The sequence below is a fragment of the Pelodiscus sinensis genome, chromosome 20, assembly GCF_049634645.1.
Source record: "Pelodiscus sinensis isolate JC-2024 chromosome 20, ASM4963464v1, whole genome shotgun sequence".
In the NCBI taxonomy this organism is placed as follows: domain Eukaryota; kingdom Metazoa; phylum Chordata; order Testudines; family Trionychidae; genus Pelodiscus; species Pelodiscus sinensis.
Window position 1 is genome coordinate 19,108,435 of NC_134730.1, and position 13,329 is coordinate 19,121,763.

General features: G+C 48.4%; 1 protein-coding gene across 1 annotated transcript in view; it reads left to right on the forward strand.

Moving 5' to 3' along the window:
• RAB11FIP4 (RAB11 family interacting protein 4) overlaps nt 1-13,329 on the forward strand; it is a 308,983-nt gene that overhangs the window by 122,838 nt on the left and 172,816 nt on the right. The window contains exon 3 of the mRNA XM_075903842.1: nt 8,836-8,924. Coding sequence (XP_075759957.1) covers nt 8,836-8,924 — 89 coding nt within the window. The remainder of the gene's footprint in view (nt 1-8,835; nt 8,925-13,329) is intronic.

Here is a 13,329-nt window from a genome sequence, read left to right on the forward strand (position 1 = left end):
GTTGCAGCATTTCCTGACTGTCTGCTACCTTTTAGTATCAATGCAGTAGCATGTAATTTCTTCCCAGCGTGACAAATAGTGCTAATGTCACTGTACCAGTCCATGTGACCATGGAGCTATGTTACTAAAGGCAATGCAAGCTGCTGGATACTAGACTCCCACTCTCCTGTGACGGTCAAATGGGAAAGTATCCCCTTTGCAGACGGAGACTGTTTTATACAGGGCCAAATCCTAATCCCATTGAATCCAGTGCTGACATGTACCTGACATGCATCTGCCGAAGTGGGTCTTTGCCCACGAAAGCTTAGGCTCCAATAAATCTGTTAGTCTATAAGGTGCCACAGAACTCCTCATCACTTTTGCAGATGAGGCTACCCCTGATATTTAATTCCGGAATAGTTATTCTGAAATGTGCTATTTCGAAATAAGCTGTCTACACTGCAGGGAAACCTCACAATTAGTCCAAGGCAGGCTTCCCTAATGTAGACGTGGTATCTCAATTTAGAGCCCCGGGAGGCACTGGAGAGAAAACTTAAAGTGGCCCTGGTAAGGGGCTATTTTGAAATAGCAGCAGTGGAGAGTCTACACATGCCTTATTTCAAAACAGCCATTTCACAATAGGTGTTATTCCTTGTAGAATGAGGTTTACAGATTTTGGAATAAGCTGTCCGTTATTTCGAAATAAGGGAGTGGCTGTGTAGATGCTCGCATTGTCATTTTGAAATAACGCTAGTTATCTCGAAATAATGGTGCAGTGTAGACGCACCCTACGTGGACAAAAGCAGTGGAATCTGGGAACCCTGCATGTGGACAACGGTAAAACAAAATGTCTCGTGGGCCATGCATAGAACCCTAGAGGACCACAGGTTGCCCACCACTGGGCTAACCTCTCTGGCAAGGTTCAGAGGGAATGAGGTACTGGATTCCCCTTAATTTGGGCACCTAATTCCTTAAGGCAACACTGAAATCACCAGCCTCTGTGCCTCAGTTTCCTCCTCAGAGAATTGGGAGGTAAAAATGTTGCTGGATCACTTAGTGATTACCTGTTCTGTTCATTCCCTCTGGGGCACCAGGCATTGGCCACTGTCGGCAGACAGGATACTGGGCTAGATACACCTTTGGTCTGACCCAGTGTGGCCATTCTTATGATATTGGCTCACAGGAGTGTTGTGAGGCTTTAATTAATGTTTTGGATCATTCATAGGCCTTCGGCTGGAAATGCTGTGCTATTAGCCCAGTGCTGGGGTTGTTATTAATGCCAGAGGGAAATGTGGGTTGAAATTAGGACTGGTGATATTGTGGAGGGGAAGTTTTACAGCCGTGTAAACACGTCTCCTCCCCCACCCCTGCCTGCATGCATTACTGCACGGTGCTTGGTTTCAGCAGATAACTCACTCTAATGAATACATGTCCGGCGTCTCACACAGAGCGCTTGGCAGGACAAGCAGTTTGTTTGTGCTTTAACGACTCCCATGACACACCTGGGCAGCAGACAGCCCCGTGACTAATAAGCTTCTGTTATAAATAGCAAAAAGGTGCAAATAGAGAATTAAATTATCCTCTGTAACAGGACTATGGAGGAACCTTTGCAAAGCACTGACCAGCACATGTTATGGTCCCAGCCATTTTGAACAAAGGGTTATTGATGGGTTCAGGGCTGTACGTAGGCGAGCACTGGACCCACAATAATCCTCCTCAGTGTCCTAGGCTCTGAGGCTGCCATCCCCACCCCCCTGTAGGGTCGCCAGATGGTTTCAACAAAAATAGCAGACACGCCTGACATGACATGACAATCTACAGTACATCTAATTTAGAAAATACCGGACATTTCTATTTTCTCAATTTGTTTCCCGAACAGAAAGCTCAAATACTGGACTGTCCGGTTCAAAACCGAACACTTGGCAACCCTACCCGCCCTCCCCCCGCCCACAGGCCCTGTCCCCACTCTGCCCATTCCCTCTCACCCCAATTGCATCCCTTCCTGAAGCCTAGGGTTGCCAGGTGTCTGGTATTGACCCGAACAGTCCAGTATTTTCGCCTCCTGTCTGGTAAAAAAATTCAGAAAATACTGGACACCTAAAATGTCCAGTGTTTTCTGATTTTTTTTTCCTGGCCAGGAGACAAAAATACCGGACACCTGGCAACCCTAGTGCCTGAGCCCGAGCCCCTGGGTTCCCCCCTGCCCCAACACCTCCAGCCCCCCGCCCCTGGATCCCCTGCTTATCTGGTTCTGCAGGGAAGCTAAGTTCTGGCTTAAACAGGAACACAAACTGGCCACCGGCAAAAAGCCTAAAGACCAAGGGGAAGCCTTCCCTGGGTCTTAGTGCTCAACCGCTCCCCTGTTCCTATCCCTGTTCTAACTCTGCACTCTGAAAGGGGCCATGCTGTTTTAATTAGGGTTACCAAGTAGTCTAAAAAAAAATACCACACACACTTGATCGGGAGTGGGGGGGGGCAAGGGACAGACCGGGAGGGGAGTGGGCTGGCTGGGAGGAAGGGGGGGGGGCTGGGAGGCAGAGCTGGCGGGGGGGGTCAGGAGCAGCAGGGCTAGCCGGGGAAGATCCGTGGAGGGGCGGATTACAGGAGCGGGGCTGGCCGGGAAGGGAGGGGGCGGGGGCAGTAGGGCTGGCCAGAGGAGATTGGGGGAGGGGCGGCCGGCAGGAAGCAGAGCTGGAGCCAGGGGGGAGGGGAGGGTCGGGCGGAGCGGGGCTGGTGGGACGGGGGAAGTCGGGCGGAGCGGGTCTGGCGCAGGGGGAGCGAATCGGCCGGTGGGGAGCGGGACTGACTCAGGCATGTGCAGATTCCAGGGCGCTGCCCATCCCGTGCACATTCCCGGCGAAGCAAGTCCGGCTGCAGCTCCACCATGTGCTTGACCAATGCTCAGGAGCAGGGACTGGGCTTCCCCTCCTCCTCAGACACAACCAGAGGCTCCCTGCGCCGATTGCACCCCGCTTCCCAGCCACTTCCCCCGCCCCCGCCAGGCTTCCGTCCGGCTCCCCACTGGAAAACCAGAAAATACTGGACATTGCACATATCTGGTATTTTCTAAGTTTTTTTTACCAGACAGAGGGCCCAAATACCAAACTGTCCGGTAGAATACCGGACACCTGGCATCCCTAGTTTTAATGCTGTTTTATTATTATTATTATTATTATTATTATTATTATTTATTATTTTGCTTAATAAGTCTCGGAGTCCTTTTTTTTTTTTGCTCAACAACTTTGTTCCTCCCCCCCCCTTTTTTTCCTCAACAGATTTTTTTCCCCCGGTGTTTTTTTTGGTGGGGTTGGGGGGCACTGTTCAGTATTTTTGGTTCAACCATTAGGCAACCCTACCAAAGCCCCCACCGCTAAGCTATGCTTCCTGAGGCCATGGCCTTCTGCTTCCTGCTGCCATGGTGAAGCAGAGCGCAGCAGGCTAGCAGCTGAGTGCAGCGGGTTGGAGCAAAGCAGGCTGACAGGTTACCCTGGCTCCCGCCTCTGTGGTGAGTGCCATCCTGTATCAGGCCTCCCCTGGTAACCGCCTGAACCACATTGATGGTCCCTTTTACAGGATAGTTGAGGCAGCTGCCACAGAACCCCCACAGTGCCGGCCCAGGGTGGCCGCCCCAAACCATCTTATGAATGGGATGGCTCTGAATGGGCTGATGATCCAAGACAGGGAAGTTTACAGCAGGAAATGGTCACGCTGGGCAAGCAAAGTTTATCTTTACATCATACAGAAACCCCTTTCTGGAGTGCTGGTCCCGTGGGAACTGCATTAGCAAGGCAACCCCAGGGCCGAATGCTCAGGGTCATAGGCCTTTGCATTAATGATGATTTTTAATAGGTGGTAAATGCCCCTAACGGAGGAAGCTTACCGGTTCCGGTTAACTAGTAGAGGCTGCAGCAGCGCCTCACCCACTCAGCCACTCGCTGCTCCTGCAGGTTACATGCTGGCTGCCTGGGACCACCAGAGCCCGCAGCTAAGCCTCCCCGGCAGCGGGACTGGCAGCAGCACTTGCCGGCCCCGCTCTTGAGGAGGCATCACTGCAGGCTCTGCAGTATTAAGCTTATATAAACTTAATCCTGCAGAGCCCACAGCGCGTGTAATTGTGGATTTTTAGCAGTCACACAGTTACCCTGCCACAGTGGTTAAAAAGGTCAGTCCCACTCCTGGGTCCCAGACCCCTGTTCCGCCCACTATCCCGCAGTGTAGGGGTTGCGGTATCTTTTCTTGCTTTTTCTCAGTCTTTGGCCTGCTGTCCCTTTGGCAAAACAAAGGGGTGTTGGGGCTGATGCCCCAGCCAGCCAGGGCTGAGTAAACAGTCCTGCTCAGCCATCGGCTGAAGTTTCTGGCCATCTCGGGGGGAAGGGAGCCTCCAAACACACCCTGTCAGAGCCCCTCACCTCCTCATGCAGCCGTTGGCAGTGCTGATGTTGTTCTGCTCAGCTCCTTTGGTTCTCCCTATCAATTGTTATTGTTACTTTTACTTCTCCTTGCCCTTCTCCCAGGGCCAGCCTGGGCCATTTAGGCGGCCCGGGCGCGCGGCACATGCACTGCCCGGCCTGGCCACGGTCACTGGCGCGCAGCCCAGGGCCTGCCCTCAGGGTGCATGGCGCATGCGCTGCCCAGCCTGGCCCAGCCACCGCTGCTGGTATGCAGCCCGGGGCGGGCTGTGCCTGGCCGTGCAGGGCCCCGTGGCCGTGCGGGGAAGGGCGCTGCTGGCCGGCACCGCGAGGATGGGGTTAGAGAGCTGGGTGTGCGGCACCTGATGGCAGCTATAAGGGACGCTGCACGCCCCTTATAGCTGCCATCAGACACCCCCCATAGGTTGGCACCGTGGGCAGCTGCCCGGCTAGCCCACCCCTTAGTCCGGCCCTGCCTCCTCCTCCAGTGGAAACCTTTTTAAAGAGGTCCCAGGGCAGTCTGAAGTCAGCTCATATTACTGTTAAGGGGGGGAGGGATAGCTGAGTGATTTGAGCATTGGCCTGCTAAACCCAAGGTTGTGAGTTCAATTCTTGAGTCAGCCATTTATGGATCTGTAGCAAATCTGTCAGGGATGGTACTGAGCCCTCTTGTGAGGGCAGCAGATTAGACTCAATGACCTTTCAAGGTCCCTTCCAGCTCTATGAGATAGGTATGTCTTCATAATTTTTTTAATTGATTTATAGCCACCCTGCCTCAGCTGCTTCTAATTAAGGAGGGCAGTTGCTGTTTCCCCCCCCCAGAGCTGCCTTTCTTCCCTTCTATCAAGCCCTGTCACACCACATTTTTACATCCTCAATGTTCACCTCCGGTCCTATGGCCTATGGAGGGTAAGCACTCTGGGTCTGCTCTGGAAGTGACTCTGTAAAACACCTTTGGCCTCCTCTGTACTGAGAAAACGAGGCGTGTTTAGCAAATGTGTCAATTAACATGTTGTTACACACCCTGTAGGACCAGTGGTAGACAAAGAGAGGAGTGTTTAAAAACTGGCTAGTCATGGCCAGTGCTAGGGATTCTGCTTCCATTGCTCAGTCACTAGGGTTGACCAGGACTAGCACTGGGAGCAAAGTGATGTGTAATAATATGTCAATTAGCATGTATTAGCTAACACTGATGTTAGCCACAGGTGTTAGCCAGTGGAGCTCCATGATGCACCATTGCAACTCATGGTTGATTGCATATGCAGAAGGCTATGACCCAATGTAAACAAAGCCTAAGGGTATGTCTTCATCACAAAGTTAGCCTCAGCTGGGTGTGAATTACCACGCTGTACAGCCACCATCCTGATAGTATGTCCTCTTTGGTGCTGGTCTCAGCTGTGATTGCTGCTAGGACTTCAGGAAGCACATCCCAGAGTCCTTTGGCAATGTCGACTCAACTCACCCGTTTTCATTTTGAGTAGCTTCCAAATTTACTCGGGGAAACCCCCATATTTTTGGTTGAAAATTTTCAAAAGATTATTTTTTTTGGTCAACATTTCACATGGGAAAATGTGGGTTTGCCGGCCTCTGCTGTTCTACAGCGGTAGTTGTATCCCTTCCCTTCTGTATACACGGGGGTCTGTTCACCTGGCGGTTGGCCCTGCTAGAACTAGAACTTCAATTAGTGCAACTGTCAGTACATATCTTTATGCCACCTTTTGAGTTCTCTCTGGTTTGCTGAGTCGTATGTTCCCATTATTGCCAAAACCCCTTTGTTCTGTTAAGCACTTTCCTTCACTTCCAGAGATTCTTGTCAATGATTGACGTTCAGCTCCTTGGGGGAGCCTCATTCATACAGTTCATTGAGCTGTGTGGTGGCTTCTTTAATTATCTTGAATTTCTTCTTTTCCCGTGCAGCAGTCAAGCTAGAATTTCACTTTTTATTTTAAAAATGCCAGTTCTCCCTTTATCCTGATCATCTCTTATGGCAGAGGAGCAGTCAGGCTCTCTGTTATCCATGCAGTGCTCTTTGGATCATAATTCCCTTGACAGCTGCTTTATCTGCAGTGTGTCAGTCTCATCATATGCTAGGTGCGTGGGGAGTGAGTGGCGATATTGATTCCACATATTAGATCCCTTACAATTTGGTGGCGTTCTCCTGGTTTTTCTGAGTATACCTTTCCTTTGTTAAGGGATTCTATCTCCATAAGCAGAAGTTGTCTTCTTCCTGTAATTCTCCCCTAAAGCTATCATTCCTTCCTTTTGACAATAGGAATGAATAATCAGTTGGCAGCATAATTCCGTATGATTCACTCTCTTCGTGACATTTTTCTTCTGGTTCACCTGCCTTGTGGGTGAATAGCAATGTGGTAGCTCACAGCCAAACGTAGCACATTAGTGATAAGATAGAAAGAGAAATACCATTGGATAATTGGAGCATTCCAATAAAATACGATGTAAAATGTGTCAACACATTTTAGGCAGCATGTCTGTACCAAGGTGATTAAAATAACCTGGCCTGTTATTACCACTTTCTGTAGCTCAGTACACAGAAAACAGTCATTGTATTTAATGGGGACTGAGGAATTTGGCAGCTCCAAAGGCTTTCTATATTTATCTCGGGCTCTCGGATGAGAAAGATTAAAAGAAACACAAACATTGATTTTTCAGCCACTAACATCCTTCTTAACAACAGAGCAAAGGCAGCAGTCATTGTGAATGTGAAGTAAGTATGTAGGTGTTGGCTCATATAGGATCATATGCAACCTAGTGTGAAATGCATTTTAGGATGTTGGAGATGTTCATGCAGAAACTCCTGTGTAACATCCAGTTACCCCTCAGCAAAAAAACCATTTCTACGTGGCACGATGCCATGCCAGGAGAATCACGGACCGTAGTCAGGCAAAAAGTTCTGTGGAACCAGGTGAATTCAGACTTCTCTGATCCGACCACTAGGCTATTTCACCTTCTCTAACTTGTCAGTGTAGATCAGTGAGTCCATGGAGTAAAACGGGGATAAAGTCAGATTCAGGCCCATGAAATGCAGAACTGTAATTAGTCAAACTGAATCATCTTTTCCCCCTCATGCTTACTTGGGGTAGGTCTAGACCGAGCTGGACTGACTAGACCAGTGTTCCCAAATGGTGTTCTGCAGAACCTCGGGGTTCTGTGAAGTGAAAATAAGGGTTCCGCAAGAAAATTCTATTAAAATAACATTTTATTATTAAAAAAAATAATATTTAAGTATTTATGAATTTTATTGAAAACAATTTTCATTTGTGTTTGCCACGATAAGTGTCCCTGTGTAATGCCAGCTTAGCCAGAGAGTGGGGACGACGATGTCACTGCTCAATGCTGCGCCTGTTATATACCACCGTAAATCTCCAAACTCACTCTCAGGGATCATGGATCATGTGGGTGACTATATACAAATGTACTAGGGCCGTGTTGGACAAAGTTGAAGCTTCAGCTGTCAAACCAGTTGCTTATATGGGAGTGCACAAGCTGTGCTCTCATGAGTACTTTACTTCAATATAGTAGCGTGATTTCTTGTATTTAAAAGTTTAACCGCGACAAATATAAATTGACTATGATAGATTAATCTACATATCTACAATACATAACAATAATACTTAGGTCGATAATAATAATATGACAAGTGAATAGTATCTTTGTACACATTAAATGTGATTTTTGTTTTTAAATATGTGCAATTAAACTAAATGTTGATCTCATGACCTTGTTTAACATTTGTTTATTATTATCCTTACTTATTTGTGGTCTACTTTTACAGATCCATATATTAAACTGTTATTAGGGGTTCCGCAAAATTATTTCCAATTTAAAAGAGTTCTGTGGCCAAATTCAATTGGGAAACACTGGACTAGACCAAGACACATTGCACAGCAGTGTAGTGCATCTATTTTAGGGATCTAGCAGTAGTGGCTGCAGCAGAGACCAATCGGGAAGCTGAGCTGTAACATCTGTGCCACCAAAATCCCGAACACTGCCTCTTATTTGGAAAAAAAAAACAACCAGACAGAGCGTAGAGATTGAAAAAGAGGAAATGTCCAAAAAAACCCAACATGTGATATGTCGATGTATGCTATGGGTTTGCATGGGTGTTAGCTGCACCTCTTTCATGTATTACTTGCTGGCTAAGAATGCAAGAGGACTCCATGCTTATAAAATTAAAGTGGCTCTTTATTAAAAGAATTATTTACAGGAGCGCTGCAACTGCAGCTAGCATTCAAGCCATGTATATCCAGACTGACTTCCTCCATTCTCTTCCATCCTGCAAATTGTGCTCTTCCCGCCAAGTTCCATTCATCACTGAAACAAATGTCCCCAGTGTCCCCTCTTTCTGAGGCTTGCACATGCCTGTGTGACTGTTGTAGTAGGGCAGACACAGAATGAGCTGAATGTTTGCTTTTGCTTCCGTTGTCAGGCTGTGAAGAGTTGCTGAAGGATGTGCTGGCTGTGGAAAACCCTGGTTATCGGCACTACGAGACGCAGTATGTGGATTACTACTACCAGGTAAGAGATTTGCTGGTTCTGATTCTGGCTGATGGACTGAGAGCACTTTCTGGCTGATGTATAGAAGGATACATCCTCTCGCTTTGCACCTGGCCTGCTGCTTTTTCCTTTACAGAACAAAAATGAGATTTTGTCTTTGATGCTGCTTTAGCTTTGCCTGAAGATTAGTGATTTATATCCAGCAGAGCCTTCCATTTGTGGAGTGTGGCCTCATCTAGTACTATTCACACTTGTGAGTGGTTTCTAATGTCGGTGCTCTTTTGCCCATTAGAGGGTGTCATCAATAAAGTGGCTGGCACATCCTGACTTGTGGAAGAGAGCCAGTCGCAAAAAGAGCTGTGCCGTGCAAGCACTGCTGGGTGACAGGGTTATGTCTACACTGGCGGCTTCTTGTGCCAGAAATATGCAAATGAGGCTAAGTGTCGAATATCGTCGAGCCTCATTTGCATACCTAATGAGCCACCATTTTTGCAGAAGAGGCTCTAGCGCCAGAAGGTGCATCTACACTGCCCCTTCTTGAGCAAGAAAAACCCTCTTGCGCAATGCCGCTACGCTGATTATTTTCAGGAATAATGGCATTGCGCAAGAGGGGTTTTCTTGCGCAAGAAGGGGCAGTGTGGACGTTCCTTCTGGCACAAGAGCCTCTTCTGCAAAAATGGCAGCTTATTGTGCCACCATGAAGGTCAGGCCCCCTTTCTGCAGTGGCTACTTGCAGTTAGAAGACACGCACTGGATTGGCTTTAAAGTACTAGCACTTTGGCTTTATTGACATTCGAGGGGATCCTGGAAGGGAATCCTCTTTCAGAATGAGGCTTTATCTACATAAATACAAGTGCAAGGCAGCCTACCGCATCTAACGTTTGGCGGAACAGCAGGATCTAGTGGGGCAATGGATGACCTTCCACTGTTGGGAAGTTCTGGTTAAATAAACTGCCCCCATCCCACAAATCCCTAAAATATATCTGCTTCTTCAAACCAGGGATGGAAAAGTTCCAAACACCCATGGGTGTATTTCAGTAGTCATACCAGTAACGCACGCCCCACCCCGATCTGTACACACTGCCTCGGTTGGAAATGTTGATCCTCAGCCAATGAGAGCTGCGGTTGCCTTTACCTGTGGAGGCGCAGGTAAATGTAGTAGCTGTGGCCTACCAGGGGCATGTCGCAGAGCAGGTCCTTTTGATCACGGCCTCGCGTGCGCATTGCCCATTCTGCCACACAAAGGCCCCTCTCAGAAAATGTAGGCCGCTGACACACTCTGAGAAAGCATAACTTGTAAGCGCACAATGCAGCTTTCAGTGCATCAAAGAACAGGGAGGTGAGCATGAAAAGACAGAACACAGCTGCAAGAGATAAATAAGACTCTCTTGACCGGTCCTTGGAAGGTAGGGAGGTAGGCATAGGGAGATAAGATGCCATGCACACTGACCATGCTTGCACCCGGCACTGTCCACGGGGCCATCAGGTGGGCACCATGAAAAATCCTATAGGGCAATATTGCACATTACTTCATTACCAGCCTATCAGGCCCAGCCAGGGAACAGATCCTAATAAGGTACCGGACATCATGTTATGTTATAAAACTCCCTCGACCCCTTTGTTTAGGGAGGTTCCGTGTATTGAGGGCACATGTCTTTTTGCCCGGCTGAAGGATTGATCACCCTGAAGCTGCCTCCCCGCCCTTTGAGGCAAAGATAGGGGTGTGCAAGTTCTGAGTGTGCTCCGAGTTCTAGTGTGTCTTTACGCTGTTATCGTTGCTGGATTTGTAAGTATTGCTTAAATATATTAGTTATTGGTTTAGATAATAGTTGAATTGTGTTAATTTCACTGTGCAATTCTGTAGAGTGTAACTGAGTTCTATTAACCACACTGTGTAAATTGTATAATCTTGTGTTGTGTAGTGGTGTTGTATTTAGGCCAAGTATAAGTGTTAGAAATAGAAAGCCAGGAGTTGTTAAGTTGTAGAGGTAGATTAATGACTAACTCCACCAGCTGCCCTAAAATAACCACAGAGGGGCTGGCTGTGGACAGAGTTTTTATTATCATTATATTGGCTTTGTTTTTGTATGTTTTGCTTGCATGCTGAGCTGCCTTAAGCGAATTAGAAGTAGTGATTTGATATAATCGAATTATAATCACAAAGTTTGTAATCAGTTAAGTGCAGTTTGGTTCAGTTTTTCCCTCCTGTAAAAGCACTAGGCAATTACTTGTTAAAAACTCATTTTAAAGTCATTTGGTTTTAATAAAAGAATCGTTTTGCTTAATAAAAAATCATTTGTTTCCCCATCATCCCGTAGTTTTCAGTGGGTAGTCGGCTTTAACCCCTGGGGGCTCCCATCACATCACTGAACCAAGTTGCGACAGGGCTAACCTTCGGGAACTGGATCTGGCTCACGGCCCGGTATTTACCCACCCCTGGGTTAGAGTCTGAAGGTGGCTCTGGTCTGTGGTTAGCACTAGGGCCTGTTAATGGCCTTGTGCTAGGGTTAGGGCTGGGGCCAGGAGGTAGAGCCAGGCTAGGATTAGACTTGGAGCAGGTAGGTGGCTCTGGGCTGGAGAAGAAATTGGTAAAGGATCATTCGTTAGGGTTAGGACTGGAGCCCATAGGAGGGTCATAGAGGTGCAGCACAGAATCTCACCCTGGGAGCCTTCCCACTGTGTTCTACAGCTTTGGGATCTGTTCCCCTATGGAGAGAGAAGGCAGAGCATGGTGCGTTTCCCGCCCAGCTAGTCATCTGAATTGCTTCTGCCAAGAGCCTCGTTTAGGTTCCATGGCATTCGTCTTTCCTGCAGCAGAAATCAAAACTTCCAACAAACGATTTAATGAGCTGTCGAGGCTGGTGTGTTTGTCAGGACTGTTTGTTGTGGACGAATTTTCCCTGGGTGGTTCATATACCAGCCCAAAGCAGCCTCTGCACAGGGCCCAGTAGGATGGAAGGACCTTATAGCGCTCATGCACTCGGAGTGCAAAGCCGAGAATATGCTTTGTCATAGCACTGCTGAGGTTTACCTAAGCTAGAGACTTTGGTGGGTCCAAATCCTTCACTTGATGCCGGCTCCTGATATTAAGCCACAAAGGTTACTCCTGCGCAAATATCCTTGGAGAGGTGAGCGTGTGGATCACCTCCCTCATGCTGCTGGGCTAACCACACCTAACGTTTCTGAAGAAGGGATTGACCCCACTTCCCTCTTCCTTTGGGCAGTGGAATTCTCACCTGCTCAGGGACCCGCTACGACTGCAGACACGGGCAACATTTAAGCCGTAATGTTGGTTAGGGCAGGGCAGAGTTGTTGGTGTTTATTCACATTGTTGTTTCTTTCTGAAGAACAATGGTTTGTTTTCTATCTGGGCCACGTAAGAATGAGGACACCCTTATCTCTTCATTTCCTTGTGTCTCAAGCTCCTTGGTCTTGAAACCGGTGATGCAGACGGCCCAGTCTTCCTTGCAATCTGGGCACCTGTACAGCTGCTCAGGAGAAATTCAAATGCCCCCTGGCCAATTAGCAGAGCACTCCCAGCTAGGTTTTTGGCTCTACTGGTGGTGCACATTTGCACATGCCTCAGTGCACATACAATTTTATTCTGCACATAGATGGAAAAGATCTGCACATGGATGGTAAAGATTAGAGGGAGCATTGACAGCAGCATAGTATTCTTAACCAGATTCTTTGTGTTCAGACAGATGCGGGGTAGACATTAGGAAAGGACAACTCAGGAATGAAAAAGCAGGTGATTTTCAAAACTTGGGGACTTCCTCAGACTTGTACAAGGGCTGTAAGCTACCTCTGTACCACTGCCAGGGGGGGTTTGAAGGCAAGCAAAGTGCTCTGTAAGCATGTCATTCCCAGCCTTGGGACCATGGGAATGCTGTGGGGATTTACTTCCTTCAAAGCAATGCCAGAAAGGGTATGTCTACACAGCGGCGTTATTTCAAAATAACATACTGTGCGTCTACACCGCAAGCTGTTATTTCGAAATAAATGGTGAGATGGAGGGCTTCTTACTCCGACTCTTGTAACCCTCATTTCATGAGGAGTAAGGGAAGTTGAAGGAAGAGTGTTTTTCCGTTGACTTCCTGCTGTGTAGAGAGCTCCTAAAGCTTCCCCTCCCCCCTCACCAGCCCCGCTGCCCCGTCCAACCCTGCTTCCGGCAGCTGATTCTCCCATCTTCCTCCTCCTGATCTCCCCCGGCCAGTTCCCCCTCCCCCCGTGCAGCCCTGGTTCCACCGCCTGCCCTCTCCGATCTCTGCCGCCGGACAGCCCCGCTACCCCCAACCCTGCTTCTGCCACCCACCCGCCCACATGCCCGGATCTCCACGGGACAGCCCCACTCCCCCAGTCCTGCTTTCGCTTCCCACATCTCCGTGGGACAGACCTGCCGCTCTCAGCCCTGCTTTGGCTGCCC